Source organism: Pinus tabuliformis, chromosome 4_2 (assembly GCF_031772625.1).
Source record: "Pinus tabuliformis cultivar Carrire ecotype Pingquan chromosome 4_2, CPIR1, whole genome shotgun sequence".
NCBI classification, from domain to species: Eukaryota; Viridiplantae; Streptophyta; class Pinopsida; order Pinales; family Pinaceae; genus Pinus; species Pinus tabuliformis.
In genome coordinates, this window is record NC_142304.1 from 529,296,645 (window position 1) to 529,311,184 (window position 14,540).

The following is a 14,540-nucleotide window of genomic DNA, read 5'->3' on the forward strand; positions in this document are numbered from 1 at the left end:
TGTTTAAACCATATTATCAAAAGCTTGGTATACTTGTCATCTTTCTCCCCTAACAAAACACTTGAGGTGTGACTAGACTTATGTTGATATGTTTCAAGCTAAGAAAATAATAGAAGAGGTTATTCCTTTAATCGCGATAAGTGATGTTTAGGTTAACTTATTACTTGATGTTCACATACTAAATCTATTAGTAATTATTTTTTAATATGCTCATTTATTTTTTCAGACAATCGGCTACAAGAAAATAATTTTGATGTCCATGAATGTATGAAAGTGAGTCACCCCCGCCCTCTCAGTTTAGTCAAGTTTTCATCAAAATATACTCACCTCATTCAGTGGATGCTTTTGGGGACCAAAATCCCCCCAAAATGGGGGTGTATGATCTCGATTGGATGAGTATCTTCTTTTTCATCCATCTTGATGCTTTCAAAGTAGAAAAAGTGGAGGAATCAATCCACAAGACTATTTTTTCCAGTGCTAGTTTGGAAAATTTCAAGTCAAAAACATCAAGAGTCATTTTGAGACCTTAAAGGAACATATTTTGCATTCTCGGCCTTACTATGGAATATGTAAATGTATATGTAATAGGATCATCTTAATAATGAAGGGATTGCATGTGTAACTTGTGGATTGGTGTATATAGCGATGATGTATTCATTATGGATGGTATGGATGTTATTTCAATGTATGAATCTATTTGAGGTATTTTGAGGCATTTCTGTATTATTATCTATATTTGGGTTGTCATTAATGCTCACATTGTTGTACATTGTGTGAACTATTGAATTTTATGTATTTGGCTTATAACATTTGGTATGAGAGCATATAACCCTAAGGTTTTTATACTTTGAATGAATCACTTTTACATTTTCATTACATTGTTTATGTGATACTTCACATGGTGAAATTTTTAGCATATTTAGAAGAAATATCAAGAAAAATTTGGTTAAAATTTAATATTTTAATTCACTATACTTTCATAGATATATTTGGTGGATGTTAGGGTTTGTGATTCATTAATAATGACAACGGAATGTTTCTCCTAAAAAAAGAGTAATGATGACAACAAAATGCTTCTCCTAGTGGGAAACAAGTCTCATTCTCTGATCTACTCGAACTCGACCAATATGGCTTTATACGATGAAATGTCCGATAATGAGATATATGACAGCGAAAGTGATGAAAGGGAAAGCAACGAAAGTGAAAACGAAGATGAAGAATTGAGATATGAAAGCATGGTGGAAATAGCACGCAGTCGTCATGATGACAATAAAGGACGTATGAGATATACGGTTTTAAGTCTGAACGACATTGGTGAGCGTCTGCACAATGCTACCAAAAGCATTTCCGCTGTGTTGGCTGTCTCGGAAGCCGAGGCAGCTATTCTCTTGCGTTACTTCGGTTGGAATTCTGTTAATGCCAATGATCAATGGTTTGCAGACGAGGAGAAAGTGAGAAATGCTGTGGGCTGGACGATAAACATGAGACCAAAGAAGAAAAAATGGAGTTGACTACCTGTCCGATATGTTTCTATGATTTCAAGATCAGAGACATGAAGTCACTCAAGTACTGCGACCATTTATTTTGCCAAGATTGTTGGCCAACTTTTATTCACACATCAATAAATCATGATGGTGCAGGATGCCTCAACCTACGATGTCCACATCAAGGTCCACGATGCCGTGCCATTGTGAGTGAAGACATGGTTTTTTCTCTGGGGTTATCTGAGGAAGATACGAACAAATATAGAACCTATCTTGTGAGGTCATATGTTGAACAAAACAGTATGGTTAAATGGTGTCCAGCGCCAGACTGTGGGTACTGTGTGGAGGTTGACTCTGCTAATTCTAATGTAACTCATGAGGAGGTTGTCTGCAATTGTTCACATAAATTTTGTTGGAATTGTTTAGAGGAGTCTCTTCGTCCAATAGGCTGCGACACAGTCAAAAAATGGATTGATCAAATTAATAATGGTGATTCACTCAATGCGTACTGGATATTTTGTAATTCCAAGTCATGTCCAAAGTGTGATCGACCAATAGAGAAAAATCAAGGGTGTATGCACATGACATGTACGTCCCGTGCGAATTTCAATTCTGTTGGTTATGCCTTGGTGATTGGTTTAAACATAATTCTTGCAATCAATATAGTCCTGATCAGGTTGCAACAACATCACGAAGAATTGATGCAGGGAATCAATCCAGGAATTCGGCCTCCGTCGATTCTAGGAAAAGGTTTGCAGCTAAAACATCTTGTTCGGATAGGTTGGTATTTTATATGGAAAGATGGAAGGCAAATGAAAAGGCAGAGGAAAAGGCATTATCTGATCTGCATCTGCAGGCTGTGCGAGAGGTAGAGATTAAAAGATTGAATGAGTGTAAACAGACGAGAATGAGTCGATCTGGTTTAACAGAGTTCAAATGTGTGGTAGATGCATGGTTGCAGATAGCAGAATGCAGGCACATGCTTAAATGGACATATGCATATGGCTATTATTTAACCCCCTCCAGCGATCATGATCAGGATGCTGATATTGTTCGCAAAAAACAAATTCTTTTCGAACTTCTGCAAGGTGAAGCTGAAAGTAGTTTAGAACGACTTCATCATTGCGTTGAACGAGAGTTGCAAGACCATATAGAAATCGCCCTTAAAGCTGATACTTATACTTCGACTGGGAAAAAGGCGTTGCGTATCAGGCTTGAAAAGCTCAGAAAATCGACGGGCCAATATTTTGAAAACCTAATTCAGGCTTTTGAAAACAATCTCTCCGAAGTTAGTCGGATTAATGCACCAGCAGGGTGCGCACGAAGAAGCAATTATTACTAGAACCAGCAGCCACTTAATATTAAGTAGTGCAAGTGGGCCGCAGGACTGGATGAATTTTTCTCACATTTTATCGTATCTTTATTGGTTCCAGCCTATTAACGATCTTGGACGTTCGTGGCAACCCAATCCTTTTGATTGATTATCCAGTCAATATTATTGTCTGTTAATAATATTTCATGATTATTTATTTTAATAAAATGTCATCTTTGTTTTTAGTGGAATCTCATAAGGGGAAGCAAAGATTTACTTGTGATGTATTTATTCTTTTATGTGTGGACTTGTTTTGTTAAGTGTAACTTTTTTTTAGGTACAAGTAACCTCCAAGATTAATTTTTATTTTCTCTATCATATTACTCAGGTATATCTTTGTTTGGACATTGTTACACAGTAATTTGTCACTGCCTTCCTGTCAGTCACCCTGCTGTGCCCAGATTTCACAATCACTAAGTTCCTGCTCCCTGAACTGGTTAAAAACCCATTTTTCCAAAGTTTTATTCATCAGCGCGTCTGTTCCTAAAATAACCGCGATGACAGGCGCCCTGTAGTGTATTCTGTGCGCTGCCAGCGCGGAAGAACATCACTTTTCCGCGATGGCCCACAGCGCGCCTTTCCCGTGTGCTTCCGCGCTGGCATGACTGTCCCAGTTATTGAGACGCGGCGACAGCGCGGCAGTTTCCTAATAATCCGCGCTGATCCAGTTTGGGCGAATTTGTTCAAACAACCAGCCTTCCAGATCACTCCAGGCTTGGTTGTTAGCTTTGTGAATGTCGACTCCCTTCTATGGCATGTCTGTTCGACCCTTTCCAACAACTTCCCTTGAAGATAAGCTCATCCTTCCACCTTTTTAGGAGACTCCTTCTCCTATATAAACTCTCACCATTACCATGAGCAGCTAGTTAGACATAGCTTGGAATAGCTTGGATTGTACAGAGCTTGTAGTGCTCAGATTGCTGCTATAGGTTTGGTGTGCTAGGTGTGGAAGTGATTGATTGCTTAGGGAAGGTTGTTTTGTGCTATTTGTGTGAGAGAGAGAGTTGTTTGTCTTGGGAGAATCATCCTCAAAGGAGAAGGCTTGAGATACATGCTGACTGGCCCCTCCTGAGAAGGTTACCGACGTCAGAACATTTGGTTGTACTCTTCTCTATTCTGATTAATAATAGATGACTGCTATTATTGTTCCATTCTCATTTGTCTATGCAATGGTTAAATGTGAATTACATCTTTTCTGACTGATGTATGGTTGCTTTTACTAGATTTCACTCTTGCGTTTGTTTTCTCTTCGTGTGTGCAGGTATCTATTCGCGGAGATCGCGGAGGATTGTGACTAGCCGAAGCGAAGGAGCGAAGGCAACGTCTCTTCGTCAAACGACAACGCAGGAATCCAAGTAGGTGCTCTTTACCTCTTGTTTAATTGTAATTAGGAACATGCGTAGCAGCATTGTGTGATTGTTGCTAGACCCCTGTTGGGCTAGTAGGGATCGCCTCTACCCGTAGAGGGGATTTACCTCTCCAACAATTTGGCGACTCCGTTGGGGATCAGCCTTTTTGTCTCTTGAGTCCACTTTTGTGTTTGACTTTGATTGATCTCTTTTCGAGTTTTTGGGATTGTCTCTTTGCTTATGAACTTTCTGGGTATTTCTGGGAAGCATTTTTATTGTTAAAAGGCTCCTGCCTTTGGTTTGGGGAGTTTTTATTTTGGCCTTGCTTGTTTTTGCTCTCAGTGCGTTTTAATTCCGAACAATCGCGCTGACATCGCGACCCTGTTCTTTGGTTTTCTCTCCATCGCGCCTGTACGTCTAACAGTCGCGCTGACCTCGTTTTCAGAGACAGCGTGCTTTATTCGTGTCCTTCCGCGCTGGCATCGCGGCCCCGCTTCTTTGTGGTTTTTGTCATCGTGTCTGTGTGCTTTCTTTTCGCGCTGACCTTGTTTTTCTGAGACAACGCGCTTTATCCCTGTCATTCCGCGCTGACGTCGCAAAGTTGCTACAGGCCTCCCCCTGTCAGCGCCGAGTTGCTGAAGGCTACCCGCGCTGATCCTGTAAAATTCATTTTTGACCAAATTGGCCTCCTGAACCTCTTGTTGTGACTTTCCCTTCTTCTCTCCACCTGTCTGATGACTTGTTTTTCAGTTTCTGAACTCTGAACTGCTTGATTGCGGAGCTTTGTTGCATAGGGTTCCATTTTTTGCTCAGTTCTTAAGTTTGCAAATACCTTCCCTTTTTGCTTTCGTTGCTTGGTTCGTGTTTCCATCGTTACTTTTGCAATTTCTGGATTGTGTTGGGTCTCTAGTTGACTGGTTGTGACTCTTTTCCTTCGGGTGTTCGCTTTTCTCTATTGATTTCGCACTCTAGCCCTAGGACATCTAGAGGCCGTGTGTGTGTCAAGCCTACCGTAGGGATCTTGTTTGCTTGTTCGACCAGCCGATTTCAGATTTGTTTATGCACTTGTTCAGTGGTTGTTGGAGTGTTTGGATTGAGTTTCCGAGTGGTTTTTCGCTTCCTCCTTGCTTGCAATCCTCGCTTGTCTTGCAAGAGCTTAGATCACATAGCTCGTGCGGATTTTGTTTTCCTTTGATTTGGAAGCTTTGGTTGAGTGTTTCGGGAACTTTGTGTGCTTTCATTAAGTAGTTTACTTGGTGTTCCGGTTCCTCCAAATTCATTTAGATGCTTTGTGTCATTGAAAGGAAATCAAACTAGCAGCTTTGCTTTAAAAAATTGAAAAGGAAAAGAACGTTTCGTTGATTTGTATCTTCAAAAGAAAAGTTTCCTTTCCTCGCTTTAGTTGCATTAAGGTGCTTGTTTGCTTGTATTTGTTTTGTTTGATTAAAAAATTCCTTGCCCTCTCGTAGCTAGAATTCATCGAACAAAACGAAATTCTTTGGCATATAGATTGCATCTAGGTAATTGTGAGCGAACATACGATAGAGCTTGAAATCGAAACTTAATCTCAAGATCAACTGTAAAATGAACCAAATGAATCTAAAAACGCATTGGAACTAAACGCAAATATCTAGAGGTCTAGGTTAGAGACGTGTTCCGACGTCTTTAAACATAGTCACTGTTGTTTCACATTAGGTTGGGTGATTCCTCCTTCTGTGACTCGATAGTGGTCTAACACGGACTGCGCTCCCACGTACCGTCGCGTATATAGGGAGACCCCACTAGGCTTTTATCCTTTATCCATAGGAAGCCGAGTCAGCCGCCCTACGATTCGCAATGCAGTGAACACAGCATTCACGAAGATCGACCACCCGTACCCTAAAAAGTATTCTGTGGTTTTGCGAAAAGTTTGGCACACCCTCTACCTAGAATTCCAAAGCAGTCACTTTTGATCCTTTTCGGACTCCCTAAACGAAAAGGTGCCTGTGAGCGTCTTGTCACTTCGTCCTCATTAAACATTCGAAGGAGACTGGAGTCATCTTTTCGTCCTTTTCTCGACTCCTGAAACATGAAAAGGTCAAGTTTGGTTCTTATGTCTTAAAATTAATTTGGCCACGATAACATCACCTATTTTAGATCTTGTGTGCGATAGTTTTGAGTAGGGTTTTATCGTTAGTTTCCTTTAGGTTTTCTAAGGGGTCTGGTCATCCTGGCTGACCCATCAACTCCCGGCCTAAGTGATCAAGGTTCTCCATCCTCTGTTGCCCCAGAGGTACCAGTTGTAAGCGGTACTCTTCCCATTGTTCCGAGTATCCAGCCTATCAACGTACGTGCCCCAGGCGACGAAGATTACATAGAGGATTGGAATCCCATCTGGGAGCCCGATTATACCCCCCGTACCCCTCGTACCCCTCTCGGTATGTCGTCTCCAATGTCTTCTTCCCACATGGATGAGACAGCTTCCAGTGCCGGTGAGACACCCATGGTCACAGACATCGAGACTCCGATCCCGGCTTCCTCTCCCCTCCCTCCACGATATCAATCAGTGAGGGACAGGTATGCCGCTAGAACAACTTCTACAACTATATGGGATCCTAGTCTCGTTGCCTCCACCGGGCCTTTTGTTTCGCAGCCCCTTAGTACACCCCTTACGACAGGGCTTAACATGCCCGTCACCTCAGTTCCCACTCAACCTACTGTCTGTGTAGCACGTTCGACTCCGGTCGTCAGTGCGGTACCAGTTTCCTCGTCTGAAAACCCTCAAGCTGGTTCCTTTATTGGTGGAATTCCAGGATCAGGACCATATGATGCTTTTGGGGAACCCATAATGGACCCGGATTATGAAGGTCCCTTCTTTTACTATGATGAAAACGGTGAGTTCCTTGAGAGCATCTCAGGTCTTCCTCATCGCCCTTTCGAAGAAAACAAGGAACCCTTGAATGTCACGTACGATCACGCTACTCATATTTTCAAAGGGAACCGGGATCCTCCCAGGCAGCCCATAGGACCACCGAATCAAGGCCAGCCACTCTACGTGCAAACCCCCCAGGGGCAACCACTTTATGGCCCGCCTGACCCAGGACAATATGGAGGCCCACAAGGTCAACCTTACCAGGAACAACTTATGGGCATTGGAGGTCCGCCATATCCATATCAAAATCAACCTACTGGACAACCAGAGCAACCGTCTTTTCAACAAGGCCAACTCGGTTTCCAGCAAGGGTACCCCTCTGGACAAACTGGCTCAGTTTACAATCCTCCAAATCAACCAGTGGTCCAGCAAGGGTATCCTCTTGGGCAGGGTGGACAACCCTATGTACAACAGGGCCAACCTACCGCCCAGTCTGGTCAATTCCCTGGGCAGGGTGGACAACCCTATGTTCAACAGGGCCAACCTACCCCTCAAATCACGAATCCTTCTGGGCAAGGGGGGCAACCTGCTGTACAGCAAGGCCAACCCTCTGCTCAGCCCATACACCAAGGAGGGCAGCCTGCCATACAGCAAGCCCAGCCCTCTTCTCAATCTGTTCACGCTGGGGGACAAACGGGCCAACCGTCTATACAGCCAAATCAACCCGTTGTCCACCCTTATCGTCAACCTGGACAAGCTGGCCAACCTCGGCGTCAACCAGCTATCCAGCCAATTCGACCATCCGTTCCGCAAAGACAACCCTTGGTGGCACATGGACAACCTGGTGCCCAGCAAGGCTACCCTGCTGGCCAACCAGGTCCATCTCGAATCCGACCAAGTCAACCTTCGGGACATATGGTTCAACCCCAGCTGGTTCAAGGACATTACTCTGGGCCTCAAACTCGAACAGGTTATCAACCCTCGTACCAAACGCAGCCTGCCTACCAGGCTCCGTATGGGACCCAGCAGTCATCTGGCTACCAGCAGCCCCAGGGGCAAAATCAGTATGCTCCTTATCAAAATTATCAGCAACCACAGGTCACTCCTTATCAAAATTATCAATATGGTCAACCTGTCGGGCAAGCTGCTAATACATGGGGAGCTGGGGGGCAGATACAGGGACAGCCGTCCGCATATGGCCGAAATCCATACGGACAAAACTCCTATGGACAAACTCCCTATGCGCCAGGTCCTTTTGGACCAGGTCCATCGGGACAAAATTCCTACGCGCCGAGTCCTTTTGGGCCGGGCCCGTCCGGACAAAGTTCGTGGGGGCAACCCCAATCTTGGTGGAACCCTAATATCGCCTCGAATCCGCAGCCACAGATGTCCTTCAACCCGCAGCTACCATTTTTGGCAACGTTGGAACTACCTGATGTGTCCAAGTTAACAAATGACCCTATCTTGCATAATCCATATTGGCCACCGGTTCCAACCAAAATACCAGGTGACTGTCCAAAATTCGACGGCAAAGCCGGAAAGGATCCTCAGGCCCATGTAATGGCTTGATGATTCTATTCGACTTCGCCTCTTCCAGAGGACTCTCACTGGTTCAGCTGCTAAATGGTACATCGAACTCAATCGCGGCATGTTTTCAGATTTTAACTCGTTGGCTATGGCCTCTTTAACTCATTTTCAGTTACCCATTCGGTACGAGACTGGGACCCATTTGCTCACGTCTCTAAAACAGGATACGGCGACGCACATCTCCGATCATATACATGAATGGAGAAGGCGTCGTCGCTTGATTAAATTTTGGATCCCTGATCAACTCCTGACCGACTGGTTTACCACGTCCTTTGTCCCTAAAATTGCCAAAGATATCGCAATGGGGGCGTGTGTAACTGAGGAGCAAGCAATCGTGCGAGCTCAATACCTGGACTTAGTGTATTCTCAGTCAGGTACTTTGTATGAGTATTTTCCAGATGCCCCGAGGCCCGGACAACCCAAATCTCCACCAAAGCCTTCTGTTGATGGAGTCATTGGTTCTGTAAATTCATCATCTAAGAAATCGGCCGCGAACCCTGGGAAGCAGAAACAAAACGCCTCTAACGAGAATGCTTCTCAGAGCCAATCCATTCCTGGGAATACCTCCGAGGTAAATGCCGTTCAGTCCACCGTGGAAGACATATCCTCGAAAGGCAAAAGGAAAGGAAAGGCCAAAGATAAATCTGGACAGCCTAAGCAGAACCCTCCTAAACCTCCCTCCGAGGAAGGAGCCAAACGGAAGCCTAAGTATCCTTGTCTCATTTGCGAGGAGGATCACTACACCAAGGATTGCCCCAGGCGGTCCGAGGTTAGTCGGCTTTTGAAAGGTGCTCCAGGGTCCCCTGCCGTGCTTAAAGAGCCTTTCCCGTCCCAGCAGACGCATCAGGTGGCAGATCCTTCTCAATCCTCTTCCTCGTTCGGTTCTCAAGTGTTCATGGCTGGAACCATCCCCATCCATGTTACAACTCGAGCGAAAGATTATCCATCTTCAGCTGGGAAAGAGCCGGAGGTTCCCTCCAGCGCTCCTCCGTCCAGTTCTGGTCCCCTTCACATCGAACGGCCCAGCACCGAGACGATCCCCCGACCCCCTCCCAAAGGTGTACTCAGGAAGTCATCTTATAACCCCAATGCTCGTGCTGCCCAGCATTATAGCATTGTCGAGGACTTAGCTCAGGCTCCGTCTGCTATGTCCGCATTAGAAGTCCTCCAGAGCTGCCCCTCCCAGAGGAAGTCCCTGCTATCAGCGATTGGTGGCATAGACCCGGCAGATTCGGATTTAATCTCTTTTGATCTCGAGGGTTTCACGCAGAGATTGCCTCACCAGGTGGCCTTCCTTATACAGGTTCTTATCAATGGCAAAACGATCCACCGTACGGTCATTGATGAAGGTGCCTCAACCTGCATCATGTCGGTTGCTTGTTGGAAGGCTATTGGTTCTCCTGCTCTGAGCCAGTCTCCTACCACCCTGGAGGCTTTCGATGGAAGAGAATCTCGTCCATATGGTATCCTCCCACAATTGCCTATCTCTTTAGAAGGGAAAACGGTAGAAGTCGAGGTTGAAGTCGTTGACGCTAATCTCACTTACAACCTCCTCCTCGGACGAAGCTGGACGTATGCCATGCAAGCCGTGGCTTCCTCCTTATTCCGTGTCGTTCGCTTCCCCCATCAAGGGAAAATCGTCACAGTGGACCAGCTGTCCTTTTTCGCTTCCTCTTCTGAAGGGAATGTGCCTTTCGTAGAACATACCTCCAAATCGCTAGTGAGTGTGGGTGCTGGATTATTTAAAGATCCCTCCTTGATGGGTGTCTTTCCCCTCCCGCCTCCGAATCTTGCCTCCGTTAATATGATCACAGTGCGTTCTGATCCATGGGTTCTCCCCCCCTTGAATCAGGAAGACTCTTGGGGCGAGATGATGCCGTTGAGCCCCGCCGAGCTCAACTACATCGAGATAGTCGCTACATCGGCTTCACCTCCTGAACCTGCTTTTCCAAGCAGCATTCCCGATTCATATGACCGCTTCCCTTGGTTGGGAGAAGAGGCCACTTCGGATCCCCTGAAGGAATCATTTCCCTCCGACGAGGCTATCATCGAGACTATGTCTCTCGAGGAACTCCCTTGGTTAGATTACCACCATCGCTCCTCGTTTCTCCCTCCTCATTTGGAAATGGCCACATGTCTCGAACGGTTTGCTTCATGTGTCCCATCTATCCCTCTCCAAATGCCTGTTCAGTTATATCAAGTGTCTTCGGAATGAAACATGGGTAACATTACGCAAACTCTGGCTATCGACATCTCTGTCAAAACGGGGGTTGTCGAGAACATTTACATCGGAGTCACATGCACTCCTGAGGAAATTCAACTTTATACCGATTTATTTCGTGAATTTCGTGATGTTTTCACATGGTCTTACGAGGAAATGCCCGGCATTGACCCCAGTATCGTGGAGCACGAAATCCCTACTTATCCTGGCGCTAAGCCTGTTCGTCAGCGTTTACACCCAGTGCACCCTCGAAAGGCTGCAGCCATCAAGGCCGAAGTTGAAAAACTCCTTCGAGCTGGTTTCATCTATGCCATCCCTCTCACGGAGTGGGTATCTAATATAGTCCCTGTGAATAAAAAACAGGGTACTATTCGGGTTTGTGTTGACTATCGCGACATCAATCGCACCTGTCCAAAAGATAACTTTCCTACGCCTTTTATTGATCAGCTTATTGACGATTGCGCAGGAAGCGAAATTTATTCATTTATGGACGGCTTCTCTGGTTACAACCAGATCAACATAGCCCCCGCAGACCAGCACACGACTGCTTTCATTTGTCCTTGGGGCACCTTCGCTTACAAGAAGCTACCTTTCGGTCTTAAAAATGCCGGCGCCACTTTCCAGCGTACGATGTCGTATGCTTTTCATGATATCCAACACATCGTACAGCCTTACCTGGATGACCTACCAGCTCATTCAGCTAAACGTCAAGACCATCCATCTCATTTACGCGAGATCTTTCTCCACTGTCGACACTACCGTATTCGACTCAATCCACATAAGTGTGTCTTCTACGTAGAATCTGGCCGACTGCTCGGGTTTATCGTCTCCCGGGAAGGTATCCGTCTGGATCCCCTTAAGGTCGAGGCCATTTTGAATCTTTATCCCCCTGCCTCTCTACAACAGTTACATAGCTTACAGGGGAAAGCTAATTTTCTTAGACGATTCATCCCAAATTATGCCGAGGTGGCTAAGGGTTTCACACGATTATTAAAGCGAGACACGCCCTTTCGCTGGGACGCTATCGCCCAACAATCTTTTGAGCGTCTTAAAGACCTTTTGGTCTCAGCTCCGCTCCTAAGACCTCCAAATTACCACCGTGACTACACCCTTTATTTGGCCGCCGCCAATACCACCATCGGCATGGTTTTAGTGCAAGACGACGATGATGGCACCGAGCATGTTGTATACTATCTTAGCCGCAACCTTCTGGATACGGAAACTCGCTATGCATATGTCGAGAAGTTGGCATTGGCAGCTGTCTGTGCCGTCCAATGTTTCTGTCATTACATCTTGTTGCGCACGACGACCGTGATCTCTGATTGCAACCCCATGACCTACATTTTGTCACGTCAGTTGCTGGGGGGCAAATACTCGAAGTGGATCGTAATCCTCCAAGAGTTCGACTTGGAATTCACTGCAACCAAGTCTAAGAAATCGCTGGTCTTCGCCGAACTGCTCTGCTCCTTACCATCTCAGTCTGCACCATCTCGTTCAGAGGAGCATATTCCGGATGAAACGCTATTTCTCATCAGCACTCTCGACCCGTGGTACGGGGACATTATCGTATATTTACAAACGTCTTCGTTTCGTCCCAACACATCGAAAGATGCTCGATGACGAATTCGTCACCAAGCTCAACCATACCGCATTTTGGGCGATACCCTGTACCGCCTCGACGTCGATTCTGTTCTTCGCCGATGCTTAACCCTTGAGGAGGCTGAGCGAGTCTTGAATGACTGCCACTCCGGCGCTTGTGGCGGCCATATGTCTGGATATGCTACCGCTCAGAAGATCCTCCGGGCTGGTTATTTCTGGCCTTCTATCTTCAAGGATTGCATCCTTGCTGTACGTGCATGTCACGAGTGCCAGGTTTACCACCGAAAGATGCGTGCACCTGTTGCACCACTGCACCCTGTCGTAACCGTAGGTCCATTTGCAAAATGGGGCATCGATTATACGTCCTGTAACCCTCGTTCGGCCGGGGGGCATGGGTACATTATCGTTGCTGTGGATTATTTCACCAAGTGGGCCGAAGCGATGCCTACATTAAACGAAGACGGTCACACAGCGGCGCAGTTTTTATTCAATCATATTATCACTCGTTTTGGAGTCCCTCAGGCTATTGTTACAGATCACGGAAAGCATTTCCGAAATCATATGATGACGGAATTAACGACCCAGCTAGGCTTACGCCAAGATAGTTCGTCACCGTACTATCCTCAATCTAACGGTCAAGTCGAAGCCGTGAACAAAGTTTTGATCACCATGCTTCAACGCACCGTCAATACACACAAGTCGAACTGGCATCTTATGCTTTTCCCGGCCTTATGGGCCTACCGAACTTCTGTGAAGGATGCCACCGGTTTCACCCCGTTTCAACTGGTCTATGGACTGGAGGCTACCCTTCCCATCGAATGCGAGATTCCTTCATTGAAATTAGCTGTCGAGTTGCTTCCCAACACCACTCCGGTGGAGGAACGGCTTCTTTACCTAGAACGGTTAGACGAGACTCGTCGTTTAGCTTCTCTGGCTATCGAAGCGCAGAAGAAGAGAGTCAAGGCTGACTTCGACCAGAATATTCATCCTCGTTCCTTTGTTGAGGGAGACTTAGTACTGCTCTACGATCAAGCTAAGGATAAGCTGGGGGTAGGAAAACTCGAATCCATGTGGTTAGGTCCCTACATCGTGAAAGAGTTTTACAAAAGGGCGCATATGAGTTGATTGACTATGAAGGAAATCCTCTTGACAAGCCCCGTAACGGGCTGTATCTGAAGAAATACTATGCATAGCTTCGCACATTCACTTTGTATATACGTGTGTTTTTTGTTTTTCGTGCATGAGTTTCGTTTTTGCTTTGGTATAAAGGCGTGGTTGCCTCTTATTATGCTTTCTTTTTCCTGTGCAGATGTCTCGTGCACCTTATGTTGGTTTCGCTGATGGTGCCTGCCGTAGCACTTGTAATTTGTCTTCAGCAGCGTGGGTGATCTACGATCCTCACAGAGAGTTGCTAGACCTTCAGGGCGTCTGCCTAGGTCGTACCACTAACAACGTTGCCGAGTACAGCGCTGTAATTGAATTACTTGCCGAAGCAGTTGATCTCGGCATCCGAGAACTAGTGGTGAACCTGGACTCCCAGCTGGTTGTCCATCAACTCAACGGGCGATATTCCATCAGAGACCAGCGCATATTAAGGTTGTACCTACGTGTAAGATTGTTGGAACGGAATTTTGATTACATTACTTATCAACACATTCCGAGACGATTAAATACGTTGACTGATGCATTGGCAAATCATGTGTTAGATAGACATTTGCGTAGCAGATAAACATTATACAGGAAAGCATAGATAGCATAGTAAGACCATAAGCATATGTAAATAAATCATTTCAAGCATAGTTTGCATGTGTGTGCTTTTAAGCTTGCATTAAAAAATATAAAATCCATGGGTCATGTGTCGTGCAAATTCATACATAAGATCACAATTGTACTGAATAAATGCATAACATAAACAACACATCATCACATGTAACAATGACCCATCCAAAAAGCCGGTATGTATATATATATCGTGTGGCGCACTAAGGCGCTCAAAAATAGATGTGCATGTCCAAAATCTCAGTACATCTGAGTCATATGTCTCAAAATGACAGTGGAAATAAAACCTAAACAACTA

General features: G+C 45.5%; 1 protein-coding gene across 1 annotated transcript; it reads left to right on the plus strand.

The window, feature by feature from the left end:
- Positions 1-2,070: 2,070 nt before the first annotated feature.
- LOC149170349 (putative E3 ubiquitin-protein ligase ARI8) lies at positions 2,071-2,826 on the plus strand. Its single transcript, XM_089425527.1, has one exon. The coding sequence runs from the start codon at positions 2,071-2,073 to the stop codon at positions 2,824-2,826; it is 756 nt and encodes a 251-aa protein (XP_089281653.1).
- Positions 2,827-14,540: the final 11,714 nt, after the last annotated feature.

Excerpts from the sequence above, each read along its gene's own strand:
- LOC149170349 (XM_089425527.1), top strand. The coding sequence starts at position 2,071 with ATGTACGTCCCGTGCGAATTTCAATTCTGTTGGTTATGCCTTGGTGAT.